The sequence below is a fragment of the Euleptes europaea genome, chromosome 9, assembly GCF_029931775.1.
Source record: "Euleptes europaea isolate rEulEur1 chromosome 9, rEulEur1.hap1, whole genome shotgun sequence".
Taxonomy (NCBI): domain Eukaryota; kingdom Metazoa; phylum Chordata; class Lepidosauria; order Squamata; family Sphaerodactylidae; genus Euleptes; species Euleptes europaea.
In genome coordinates, this window is record NC_079320.1 from 90,801,079 (window position 1) to 90,815,056 (window position 13,978).

Sequence of the window (13,978 nt, forward strand, 5' to 3'; positions counted from 1 at the left end):
TCGCTGGGAAAATCTTCTGTATGCTACACGGTAGACCTGTGTCCATCATTTTTGTTACCCGGTAGCCGGGGAGGGGTATGTGTGTCAGGATTTGAATGATTGTGGATATAGGAAGCTGCCTGATGCCAAGTTGGACCACTAAAGTGGCCTCATCCTTGAGCCCACCACAGAAGGTCTGGGCAGAGCCAGGACATTTCCACCCCTGCAATGTGTGCTGCACCGGTCTTTCTCTCATGAGCCTAACCACAGCTCCAGGGGAGAATGGTTAATTGTGGAAATGGTCCAGGGTATGGATTTTAAAAATATCCTACAATGACCGTGGTACTCTGAATTACCTCTGTGTTGTTTGGATGCCCACAGACTTCTTATTACTCACAAAGCTCGTGTCTCCCAGGACTGGTAGAAAACTCAATCACAAAGAGGTCTTTCCCTTCAAAGCTTCGGCCGATGCTGTAGAGTTGGGCAATGTGGGAGCACCTGGAGACGGTCTTCTTCAGCTCCCTCACCATTTGGGAGTAAGAGTGGTGGGTGAATTGAATGGATGTCGGTAACTCCATGAGGACATCGTCTGAAAATTCTGTCTCCCCTGTAAGGTAAACATGTTCCTTTAACTACGTCGATTGTTTCTTTAGGCAGCTGCAGAATCTGAGACCATCGTTTCGTCAAGGGTTAATTCAAATAGGAAGACCATCAAACATGACATCCAAGCTGTAAAGAGATAGTTAACTTTGTATATTTGAATCACATTTACCACCAGATATCAGAGATATCTGTTTGGGCATTAATGAAAGCCAAGCGAAGAAGGCTCGGTCGGTTACTGGAAGGGTAACTGACTAGGGTTGCCAAACTCCAGGTACTAGCTGGAGACCTCCTGCTATTACGACTGATCTCCAGCCAGTAGAGATCGGTTCACCTGGAGAAAATGGCCACTTTGGCAACTGGACTCTATGGCATTGAAGTCCCTCCCCTCCCCAAACCCCGCTCTCCTCAGGCTCCGCCCCAAAAACCTCCCACCAATGACAAAGAGAGACCTGGCAACCCTATAACTGACCTATGTTTTCTCTGACTTTGGAGTCCAAACCAAGTAGGCCCTGGCCCTGCAGTGCCCGGGGGGGGGGGGCTGCCGGCCCTCTGCTTTCCATTCCCATTTCCCTGCACTGTCTTCACCTTTCCATTTCGCTGGGGGCAGTGTGGGAGATGAGAGGGACAGCAGAAGGACAGAAGGGTTGCCAACCTCCAGGGCCTGGAGATCTCCCAGAAATGCAACTTATCTCCAGAGGACAGGGATCAGTTCCCCTGGAGGAAATGGCTGCTTTGGAGGGTGGAATCTGTGGCATCATACCCTGCTGAGGTCCCTCTGCTCCCCTAACTCTGCCCTTTCCAAATCTCCAGGCATTTCCCAGCCCAGAGTTGGCAAGCCTAGAGGAGAGAGTGGCTTACCAGAACCAGGACACTTCAAACCAAACTACAGGTTACATTTTCCCCAGCTGTCACCCAGCAGCTGTTGGGAAACGCGGGTGCCTGATTTGGCTCAGAACCACGGCATGGGGGGAGGAGATCCTACCTTCCCTCCACACCATTTTCCCAAGCAATAATGGTCTGGGGAGGGAGAGATTTGCCCCATGTTTAGCCCTTGTTTGGATCACACTAAATGGTGTTTCTGCACACACCATTTTGTAAGGATTTATGAAATCAAGTTAATTGGCCGCTAGGCACACCCTAGCCATTTTAATATTGGTTCCACAGAACCCTGATCCTTGCCATATTGAAATATTGGTCATAACAAATTCTAGGTCTATGGAAATGCTCCTGGCCAAAGTCTACTGACTGTATAGTGACCTAATGACCTCAGTGTAGCAGCCTTAAAGGGATTAGCTTCTTTTAATCTCATCATTCTATGTATGTTTGCTCAAAGGATGCTGGCTACAAGAGGAATGTGTCATTGTCTTCTCTATGCCTTGATCTCATTAATCATGGTATGCCTTGCCTAAGTTCCATTGTGTGATCACTGACTGACCTTTGCTATCCATTGTAATATTCCTTAATAAAACTGAGAGATCACTGGGGCAATTCAGATTGATCTCTGGAACTCAAGACACTGTAAGCGTCTTCCCTCAAAGCACCGTGAGTGCTTTCCCCAAGGCACTTTTGGGGTGCCTTTCCTTCATCTGGCGCCCTGCGAACAGGGACTTGATGCAAGCCCGCTTACTTCACCCGGCAAGGGCTTCGAGGTCCACCCTTCATTCTGTTTACAGAATCCCAGGTAAGTATGGGCTCCTCCCTCTCTGCTGGACAGCAGAAGCGTGTGGAGGAATTGAGCTATCTTTTAGAGAAGATAGGACAGAGCATTTCCAGCTCACAGCTTTCTCAGCTGGTTCAAGAAATAGGGGAACAGTGTCCTTGGTACCCTGAACAAGGATCCCTAAGATTGGGAGATTGGGAAAAAATAGGAAAGGTTCTCCACACTGAGCCAAGAGCATCCATTCATACTCTGAAGCTCTGGCATTTGTGTCGGTATGCCATTGAGAAATTTGGTCCCTCTGACAGTCCTCTCCTCACCTTATCAACTGTCTCCCCTCCATCTCAGTATCAGTTACTTGTAGTAGTTCCTCTATCGGCACTTCCTGAGTGCTCAAGTCCTCTTCCAGAGAAAAACAAAAACAAATGCAAGTCCTCTAGGTCCTGTGATCAAAAATGCCTTTGAACAAATGGTGGAAGGAGTGACAGAGAATGGCAAAGTGGAGGCTGAGGGACTGGCAGAATCATTGGAGGTATTTCCTATCACATATGAGCAGGATGCACAGGGAAATGTTCAAATTAATTATGCCCCTCTTTCTCATTCAGTTTTTAGTGAAGCAAGGACAACAGATCACATGGCAGGTAAAGGGCAGTTTTCTACATTGGAAACACAAGATCAGCTGGCTCAGGTAACTTTGACAGCCAGCACCCAATGTGCCCTTCAGGCTTTTTTAAAAATTCCAGTCACAGAGGTGCCACCTCCTTGAGAATACAGGAAAAGGAAAAATCCATACCCTATGGGTCTAACTTTTCAATTCATTTCAAGTTATTGTTGATGGTTAACATGTTTTCAAGACTTTATTTTGCAGCAAGATTTGTAGAGCTATCCTGAACAAGCAACCCAATGGAACAACTTCTTTTCTCCAATTTTGAGTCTCTCTCTTGAATGAATGACAGTGTGAATGTGTGGTCTTGACCTATTTGTCTAATTTAAAGTTATTGCTAGCAATCTGAAGATATATTTATAATTGGGTAACCTATTATGATCATATTTAGTTTAATGTTATTACTATTTGAAAATATTGCAATCTTTTTATATGTCATGATGTTCAGCAGAAATTGAACCTCTTCAGTCAGAGAATGTGTACCAAAATCAGCCAATGTTTAACTCTTCCTTTACAGGTTAATGAAGGAAACAGCCTCCTCAGCAAGGAAATTTGTTTTTGTCCTTTCTAATCTAACTTTTGTCTAATATTAAAAATGTGTAGGTTTTAGTCATGGTTTGCAATTGTAGTGAAACCTCCTTGGCTCAGAGAAGTCTATCTGGCACAGGAAAGAAATAATTATATAGTGTGTTTTCTCCTTGTAGGAAATGGTATTGTGTATGTGTTTTCCTGGTTTGAATATATGTCTCTGTACCATTTAGAATGTTCACTAGGAACAACAGTGAATTTCATTTCAAAAAGCCCGGCCAGCTTTTTTAATGTCAGTTCACAAAGAAAACTAAGAATAAAAACACATTTTGCGTAGAAAAGGAACAAAAATTGGCAAGACAAAAATTCTAGCATTTTCTAAACAGGGTTTTTGTTAATCCTTAAGGTACCATGGATTAATAAAAGTCTTGCTAGAGTTCTTGTGTGAAATGAATTTCAGGAAAATTATTTATCTTTTAGTTTCTTTTAACCTGCTTATTTTGCATTATAGTTTAAGTATAGAATATAAGTTATGCATTTTACTTTTAATGTGTATTACTGCGCAGTAATATGCATTTTAGTAATATGGTTTCAGTAAGATATTTTTAGTAATATGTTTAGTAATATGATTTCAGTAATATGGTTTCAATAAGATATTTTCAGTAATATGACTTTAGTAATATGTCTACTCCATTTGCTTCATTTTTGCATATATTGGAAACTGTTTATTGCATTTTTAGAAATTATATTGAAAGTGGCTCTTGCTGCCTTTTCTTCCTTAAGGAAATCAAAAGGGGCAGGAGAGAGTCCACTAAGCTCCGCTGTCCACCCCCCTTGCCTATATTCTGATAAAAATCAAAGGGTACAGTATATAGAAATGATGTATAAGAGAAAAATTATAGGAGTGGCTTTTTGCCTAAGACTGCAGTCGGAAGCCACAGAATGGGATTTTTTAATAGGAACTTGGTGAATGGTTTTTGAATTGTTTAGAAATAAGCAGAATCTCCCTCTCTCACCTGGGAATTGCTGCTCTTATTAGAGGCAAACTTTTCCTCAGGTTGACTTCTATTGTATCTTTGGATTATCAAAAGAAAAAAGACATTAAGTTCTGGTTCCAATTAGGAAAAAATTGAAATTTGTATAGCATGGGACTTAAAGCAATCCCCACGAAAGTTTTTTGAGTATGTGTCCGATCTAAACCTATTTTAACTTTGTGAGCATGGCTCTCTGTACATGTACAGAGACACGTGCTCTATTTTGCTCTCACCTTCAGTTTTCCCTATGGGAGCTCTATATATTTGTTTGACTACTACATGTCTTTATAATTTGCCTAAAGATTCTAACATGCATAAGACATTGCAGCTTCATTTTTTATTGGTCTTTTGTAATTGGCTAATTTTAAAATTTGTTCTTACTAAAATGAAATGCTCATGGTATTTTTTGTACAGTGCTCTCATGGGTCATCATTTCAGCTCATGAGCAGATTTTCTCCCATTTTGAGTAGTTTTATATAGATAGATTATTACTATTTTAAGAATGCATTTTGCTTTTAATTCATAAGGACCATAATCAAATAGTTCTTGCTTTTGTGATTTTCTTTAGAAAATTAATTGACACTCAGTACGCATTTTGAATTGTCAAGAATTGAGAGGCAGGGAATAGCCTCTTCTTTCCTGCCTCCAATCTTTTGTCCTGTTTTTGTGTGTGTTTGCCTTCCACAGCAAGTCTCCAGCAATCTTTCGTTAATGCAGCTCGATGTCTTAAGGCACTCTGCACATGAGCAGAAACATAACCCCTTTTTTGATAACCTTTTTGCTTTCACCCCCGTTCCTTCTCTCATAGGAATCTTTCACACTTGCTTGCAAATTACACATGACGCCTAAGGAAAGCTTTATTTTGGAAATTTTGGTTTTAATTTGGAAAGGTGTCAAATTGGATTTTGTTTTGCTACTACAATTGAGCTGCCTTACCATATGGCATTTTTACATGCTCTTGGGCATCACGCCTCTCAGTCATGTTCAGCCAAACTTTTAAAAAAAGTTTTTTTAAAAAAGTTAGTATTTTTTATTTTGGAAAGCTATTGTTAAGTTTGTACACTCTACCCTTCTTGGTAAGTATTTTTACTTGTTTTCAGTTTTTTTTTAACCATAGGCTCTTTGTTTATTTTTTGTTTCCTTTCCCTTTTAGGTACATCTTTGTTTTAATTTAATGTATGCTAGGGTTCTCCTAAAGGACCCCTCAGTAATCTTGCTTTCTCTCCTCTAGCAGTATGAGAGAGAAACACCTTTTTCAATTTATTTTATAAATATGTATATTGCCTTGATTAAATATGTCACTCTGCTTTAGGATGCCCAGTTCTATCTCCTATCCTGCCAACTGTAACTGGTCTTTATCATATGTCTTGTTTGCTCTGCTTCAAGGTGCAACGTTCTCCAGAGCACCTTTTCAGCCACTAATGTGTCTGTTTTATCCTTAAGTATGCAGGTCTCTGCTCTCGAGCCACAGCAACTACTGGTGGACCTCCCTGCTACAGGCTCCTCCATTACTCCTCTATGCCATCTCCAGGCAGGACAACTCCTGGCATGCAGCAACATGGGTTAAACTGCTGCAGCCTCCCTGCTGGTCTCCGCCCTCTGATGTTATCTGGAAGGGGCAAAGCAACTGAAAAAGGAACCCTTCACTTGTTTTTCTTACAAAAACAAATCTCATAGATTTAATTTATCTTAAGTGCTTGAATATTTTGAGTTTTATTGTCAATTTTATGTAATACCAACTGCAAGGGATTGCCCCTTGAGTCACTGATAATGCCCCCTACATATGTATCCCAAGCATTTCAAACATTTTGTACACAATGAGATATCAAGCTATGCCATAGAACTCCATACATTTCTACTGCCCAGACTCTTGTAAACACAGTTCTACAAAAACAATTAAAAAAGGATGAAATGTGGATCTTCACATCAGAAGTGGATAAATCATAACTGAATATAGTTTTATTTGCTCTTAATCATTTAACTGTTAATTTTGAGAATTTTTGCTCAGCTCAGTGCTAATTCAATGACAATTCTGTGTATTATGTTAAGTCAAAGAGTTCAAGCTGTCAGTTTTGCTGATCACCTACAATTTAATATCTGGGAACATTTATCTAATATATCTAATGTATATAATGTATTTAATGTATCACATTTTTGCTTGTTTGTATTCCTGCATGTAAACATCCTGTAAATGTCAGCAGTACAATGTTGTCTTAGCCGATTCTCCATTTTACTTCCTGATAAAAATAATCTTAGCGTTCAAAAGACAAAATGGGAATCACAAATATTAGATGCACAATGTGACTCTAATGTTCATCTTTTGTCTCAAACTGAATATGTTGCTCTGGTCACCTCATTGGTAGGTGTACCTGGTCTAGCTGTTTATAATCATCGTCAAATCTCAGCCATTGCGTGTTCTTTAGCAAAAACACTTAATGTAACCTCTACAGCTCTTGCTGCATTAAATAATAAACAGCAAGAATTTCATTCAACCATTCTGGATTTCTTAGGAATCAATTACGCTGTGAATCAGTACACAATATGTGTTGCTTTAACATGTATGACCTTTGTTTCTTAATTCTCTATGTAACCAGTTGTTATATTCTACAAAGTATCTCTACTTCATTTCAGCAAGGCAACCAGCTATTTTTCCCTGCTCCAAAGGTCCTATACCTAGCCAGAGACCATCTTCCATATGCATATAAATTGCTAATCGCAATATAAAAAAGGAAAAAGGTGAGATGTAGGAATTTATGAAATCAAGTTAATTGGCCGCTAGGCACACCCTAGCCATTTTAATATTGGTTCCACAGAACCCTGATCCTTGCCATATTGAAATATTGGTCATAACAAATTCTAGGTCTATGGAAATGCTCCTGGCCAAAGTCTACTGACTGTATAGTGACCTAATGACCTCAGTGTAGCAGCCTTAAAGGGATTAGCTTCTTTTAATCTCATCATTCTATGTATGTTTGCTCAAAGGATGCTGGCTACAAGAGGAATGTGTCATTGTCTTCTCTATGCCTTGATCTCATTAATCATGGTATGCCTTGCCTAAGTTCCATTGTGTGATCACTGACTGACCTTTGCTATCCATTGTAATATTCTTTAATAAAACTGAGAGATCACTGGGGCAATTCAGATTGATCTCTGGAACTCAAGACACTGTAAGCGTCTTCCCTCAAAGCACTGTGAGTGCTTTCCCCAAGGCACTTTCGGGGTGCCTTTCCTTCACCATTTCTCCCAGTCACATTACTGGTTGACCGGATTGTGGCTTGGGGGTGGGGCTTTCGTTCAATATTGCCCAGGTCACTGCTTACCTGAGCCATTCCAGTTACCTGACTCAGAAGTAGCAGAGCTGAGTTTTATCCAACTCTCACTTCACAGGGTGGGGGTGGGGGCCAATCAAAAGGGTTATTCTTCTTGTGCTTTATTCCACACACACAATAGGGAGGTCATCTGCTGGCAGTAGATGCTAAGACTTTGAAAAAGGAACACCCACACACAGGACACAGCCAGAGCAGGCTCTGCTGCCCCCTCCTCAAAAAGCAGCCCAGGTGGGCCGGGGGGTGTCTAATTTAAGCATTAGTCCACCTGCCACAATCCCCCCCCCTGCCTTGCTGGGCTGTGCTTAACTGTTTTCAGAACAGGCGTGGCAGGTTTGTATCAGCCTGTTCAATCATCAGACAGGTGGTTGAATATTTTTTAATAAACTTTATTTGGAATGTAATAAAGTTTATTTTTAAAAGGTGGTTGAATTTTGCATAGTGAATGAAGTTTCTGAGTTATCTTTAGGATCAGACCCATACAGAAGTTTGTATCTTGGATTACCTTGGTTATCTTATGTAGATATTAGACAAAAGGATGGTGAGTTTATGTGGGGACCACGTAGTCAAAAGACATCATTCAAATGAACAGTCACTTGTATAGGGAGGGGCTGTGGCTCAGTGGTAGAGCATCTGCTTGGCATGCAGAAGGTCCCAGGTTCAATCCCCGGCATCTCCAGTTAAAGGGACTAGGCAAGTAGTTGATGTGAATAGACCTCTGCCTGAGACCCTGGAGAGCTTCTGCCGGTCAGAGTAGACAATACTGACTTTGATGGACCAAGGGGGATCTGGTTCAGTAGAAGGCAGCTTCATGTGTACATGTGTATGGCTGAGTAAGACTTATCTGAATTATTCACCAGGCTACTTGCCTGAAGGCACAGGACTGCAGCCACAGTCTTTTTAGTGTGCTGCCAAAGGAGAGGAAATGCTGAGAACAGGCCTGCCAGCCACAAAAGAGGAAAGCTGGGCTCCTCTTCCCCTTCCTGTTTCAGGTATTAAAGCCTGGCCATGGCCAGAGGGGCCCTTCTGCTCTTGGCTTGTGGACCTGAGTAAGTAACAAAAGATTGGATCCAGCCCTGGAGTTCTACTGGATTTTTATTGTTCTTTGTTTAATTGTATTTTTGTAAGCCATGTGTGGGCCCCGGTGGGGAGAAAATCAGGACATTTGAATGAATTAATTAATTAATTAATTAATTAATGCCCAGGCATGCTGCTTAGGTCTGAAACTCATGGCATATCTGCCATGCACAGACACCGCTTTTGTTCGTTCTTACCTCTCAGCTTTGCTAGTGGATCAAAGCATCCTTCGACGTCACTCACAAAAAAGCGATCACAGTCCAAGAAGTAAGGCCAAGCCATGTCGATGGCATCAAAGGCAGGGAGGCAGTTCTTCCTCAACATTTCACAGGTGTGGCGACAGGGCTTAACTATTTTGCCCCATTCACACTTTGGAGCCACGATTGAGCATCCCAGAAGCCGCAGGTCGGGATTGCATTCTCCCTGCAGCAAGTTGTGCACCACGCCTATCAGGATGTATTCGGGGCTGTACTCAATCACTTCTCTAGACTTCTGATCCAGCAAGTTAGGGAAAATTGTTTGTGAGTAAGACACATCACTGCAGGAACCCAAGCTGATGTCCACACATTTGGCTGCTGCAGGGAATTAGAAGATAATTACACGAACGTTTCTTGCTCAGGAACCACCCTGAGTCAAATTAAAAGAATCTGACAGTAAACAATAGATAACATAGTGCATGTACTTAATTTACTCCCAAGTGGTTTGTATAGGAACTTAACACAATATATGGGGTAGGGCCCTCTCCTGTACTCGCCACCAGCTCTAGAGTGGGTGGGTGGATACGGGCTGCCCAGTGAGTCCAGCAGAGTTGCTCCACCCCTGCCACCATGGTCTGGGATGGTACCAGCTGGGATGAGCACAGCTAGGCTTGCTATTTACCCACTGACAGTGGACAAACTCCTACACCTTCACTCAATAATTTGAGGAGCTAGAGAAAACGTAGGGGGAAATATCATAGATGGTGATGCTCTAGGAATTTTCCCAATCTCTATTGTGAAGACCATAGAGATTGGAGGAGTTCCTAGAGTGTCACCCAGACATCATGTCCTCCACCCTCCATCCAGAAGTGATGTCACATCCTCCATGATTATCTTTGCCATACAGATTGGGGAGACTACTAGAGCATCATCAGGAAGTAAAATCCACCCCAAGAACCACCCCCAAAATCTGGGGATCCCTTGGATTTACAGCTCATCTCTAGACAGAGATCAGTTTCCCTGGAGAAAATGGCTGCTTTGGAGGATGGGCATTGTACCCCACTGAGGTCCCTGTCCTCCCCAGCCTGGATCTAGCAACCCTATCCCCACCCCCAGATTCCCTGCCGGTTGCCAGGGGGACTTGGCAACCCTACACACAATATGCCTGAATTTATAACGCTCTAGTTTTAACATAGAGTTTCTGGTGATTCCTAGAGATACCCTTGTCACCTTCTGTATCAACTTCCAGGGAGTACACGAGGCTCCCTGGATTCGTGCCAATAGGGAAAACCTGACATGCTGGGTTTTAGCCACCACAAGCCAATAACGTTAGCAGAGCTGGAGGTGGGCATATGTGTGGATCACAAGAGAAGGAGGACAAGTGGAAGCCCCCAACCCCCCAACCCCATGCATAGACTTCTTTCTAGCCAAGCCAAGGAGCAAGGAAATCCAGAGGGGCGTTGAAGGAGCTTGACAATGAATTGCAGGAAAGGGAAAGGGCATGAACTTTACCTTCATTTCCTGCTGGGGGCTGCTGGCACTGGCCTGAAAGAGAAAGGGGGGGGAAAGCATGTCATCAAGGAAATAGGAAAGTCTCTGCTCCAAATATTGTAGGATAACAAAGAGAGTTTAAAAACACCTAAACCAATTCATTCAAATGGTTTTCCACAATAGCCAATATCACACATGAACACATGAAGCTGCCTTATACTGAATCAGACCCCCCTTGGTCCATCAAAGTCAGTATTGTCTACTCTGACCGGCAGCGGCTCTCCAGGGTCTCAGGCAGAGGTCTATTCACATCACCTACTTGCCTGGTCCCTTTAACTGGAGAGGCCACTGGGGATGGAACTTGGGACCTTCTGCATGCCAAGCAGAGGCTCTACCGCTGAGCCACAGCCCCTCCCCAACTCAACTCCCTTCCTACCACTCTCTCTCCTGTGTTGGTGTTACGTCACAAAAACCTTGCCACAAGTCAAGAAAACACTCTGTGCATTTAATTGATGGTCTATTACATATACAGAGGCCAAAAAGATCCACATTTGCAAAGGGGTCAGCTCCTCCCTCCTCTGGAAAGCATTCAATTCCCCCTCCTGTTTTTCCTGGGGGGGGGTCCCCAGAAGCAGAATTTTAGGGGCCCTTGGGAACTGCTCAGGTGGAAGGAGGCAAGGATGCTTCAGCCCTATTCCAGGCAGCCTGAAAAATGCCTCCAGGATCAATGGCCAATCCGCCCTGGAGGAAAATGGCTTCCTGACCCCAAAGTGGTGATCGGCACTACCCTGAGCATGCAAGAAAGGGCCACAAGAACCAAACACTGAAGAAACCCTTCCTTCCTTCCCTCTCATGATCTGCCTCTGCTTAAAAACCTCCAGGGAAGGAGAGCCACCACCTCCCGAGGAAGCCTGTTCCACTGAGGAACCGCTCTAACTGTTAGAAAGTTCTTCCTAATGTTTAGCCAGAAACGCTTTTTGATTTAGTTTCAACCCGTTGATTCTGGTCCAACCTTCTGGGGTAACAGAAAACCACTCTGCACCATTCTCTACGTGACAGCCCTTCAAATACTTGAAGATGGTTATCATATCACCTCTCAGTCTTCTCCTCTCCAGGCTAAACATCCCCAGCTCCTTCAAACTTTCCTCATATGACTTGGTCTCCAGACCACCCACCATCTTTGTTGCCCTCCTCTGGACACGTTCCAGCTTGTCTACATCCTTCTTAAATTGCGGTACCCAAAACTGAACACAGTACTCTAGGTGAGGTCTAAGCAGAGCCAAGTGATACCAATCACTTTGCATGATCTGGACACTATACTTATGTTGATGCAGCCCAAGATAGAATTTTCCTTTTTTAGCTGCTGACTCACGTTCAGTACACACTAATGTTAAGACAAGTCTCCTTCATCCCATAATTATGCATTTGTTTTTTTCCTACCTAAATGTAGAACTTTACATTTATCTCTGTTGCAATGCATTTTATTAGTTTTAGCCCAATTCTCCAGCCCGTCAAGACCATCCTGTATCCTGGCTCTGTCTTCTACTGTATTTAGTATCATCTGCAATTTTAATAACCATCCCCTTTATTCCTTCATCCAAATAATTTTGAACAACACAGGGCCCAGGACAGATCCCTGAGGCACTCCACTAGTCAATCCTCTCCAAGTGGAAGAGGAACCATTAACAAGCACTCTTTGGGCACAATCTGTCAACCAGTTACAGATCCACCTAACAGTCATAGGATCTAAATCACATTTTCCCAATTTGTCAACAAGAATATTATGTGGAACCTTATCAAAAGTCTTACTGAAATCAAGATAAATGTCTACACCATTCCCCTGATCCAGCAAAGTAGTAACTTCAAAAAAGAGAGAGAGAGAGAGAGATAATATTGTCGAAGGCTTTCACGGTCAGAGTTCATTGGTTCTTGTAGGTTATCCGGGCTGTGTAACCATGGTCTTGGTATTTCCTATCCTGACGTTTCGCCAGCAGCTGTGGCAGGCATCTTCAGAGGAGTAACACTGAAGGACAGTGTCTCTCAGTGTCAAGTGTGTAGGAAGAGTAATATATAGTCAGAAAGGGGTTGGGTTGAGCTGAATCATTGTCCTGCAAAAAGTATCAAAGGTAATGTGCTAATCATTGTCCTGTAAGTATCAAGATAATGTGCTAATGAGGGTGTGGTGTGTTAATATGGAACCATTGTATCCTGAAGTGATCTGTTAATGTGTGAAATCCAAAGCTAATCTGCATGGCTATTGTTGACTGTAGTCTTTGTTAGTCTGGAGGTTTGGCTTCCTGTCCTGAAAACCTCCAGACTAACAAAAACTACAGTCAACAATAGCCATACAGATTAGCTTTGGATTTCACACATGAACAGATCACTTCAGGATACAATGGTTCCATATTAACATACCACACCCTTATTAGCACATTATCTTGATACTTACAGGACAACATTACCTTTGATACGTTTTGCAGGACAATGATTCAGCTCAACACAACCCCTTTCTGATTATATATCACTCTTCCTGCACACTTGACACTGAGAGACACTGTCCTTCAGTGTTACTCCTCTGAAGATGCCTGCCACAGCTGCTGGCGAAACGTCAGGAAAGAAAATACCAAGACCACAGTTACACAGCCTGGATAACCTACAAGAACCAGAGAGAGATAAGATTAGTCTGACATGACTTGTTCTTGGAGAGACCTGAGCTGGCTCTTAGTAATCAGATCCATCCTTTCTAAATGCTCAAGGACTGACCATTTGATTATTTGTTCTAAGACTTTTCCCGGTATAGAAGTCAAGCTGATGGGTCGGTAGTTATCTGGATCCTCCTTTTCCCCCTTCTTGAAGATGGGGACAACATTTGCTTGACTCCAATCTTCTGGCACCTCACCTGTTCTCCAAGAATTCTCAAAATAATGGACAGAGGCTCAGAAATTACATCTGCAAGTTCTTTAAGTACCCTTGGATGCAATTCATCTGGCCCCGAGGATTTTGTTTCATTTAAAGAAACTAGGTGTTTGTGCACTACCCCAATGCCAATCCTAGGCTGCAAATCCCTTCCCTCATCGTGTGTTCTGTTTATGCCATGTTGAGCACCATTTCCCTCACAAGAGAAGACTGAGAAAAAGTAGGAATTGGGCAGTTCTGCCCTCTCTTCATCTCCTGTTACAATTTCACTTTGCAGTTGCTGCAGTGGGCTTATCATGTTCTTATTCTTACTCTGTACATAGGAAAAGAACCTTTTTTGTTGTGTTTAGCATCTCTCGCTAGTCTAAGCTCATACTGAGCTTTAGCTTTCCTAACACTCTCCCTACAAGCAGTAGTTATTTGTTTGTATTCCTCTTTGGTTATAAGACCCTCCTTCCACTTCCTAAATGAGTTATTTTATTTTTCAAATCTTTAAAAAGCTGTTT

The 13,978-nt window shown here is 42.6% G+C and overlaps 1 protein-coding gene across 1 annotated transcript in view; it reads right to left on the reverse strand.

The window, feature by feature from the left end:
* The window catches only part of CPZ (carboxypeptidase Z), a 35,154-nt gene extending 25,962 nt beyond the window's left edge, over window positions 1-9,192 (reverse strand). The window contains exons 1-2 of the mRNA XM_056855474.1: window positions 9,066-9,192; window positions 377-586 (exon numbers count right to left, since the gene is read on the reverse strand). Coding sequence (XP_056711452.1) covers window positions 377-586; window positions 9,066-9,192 — 337 coding nt within the window. The remainder of the gene's footprint in view (window positions 1-376; window positions 587-9,065) is intronic.
* Between the last annotated feature and the right edge of the window lie 4,786 nt (window positions 9,193-13,978).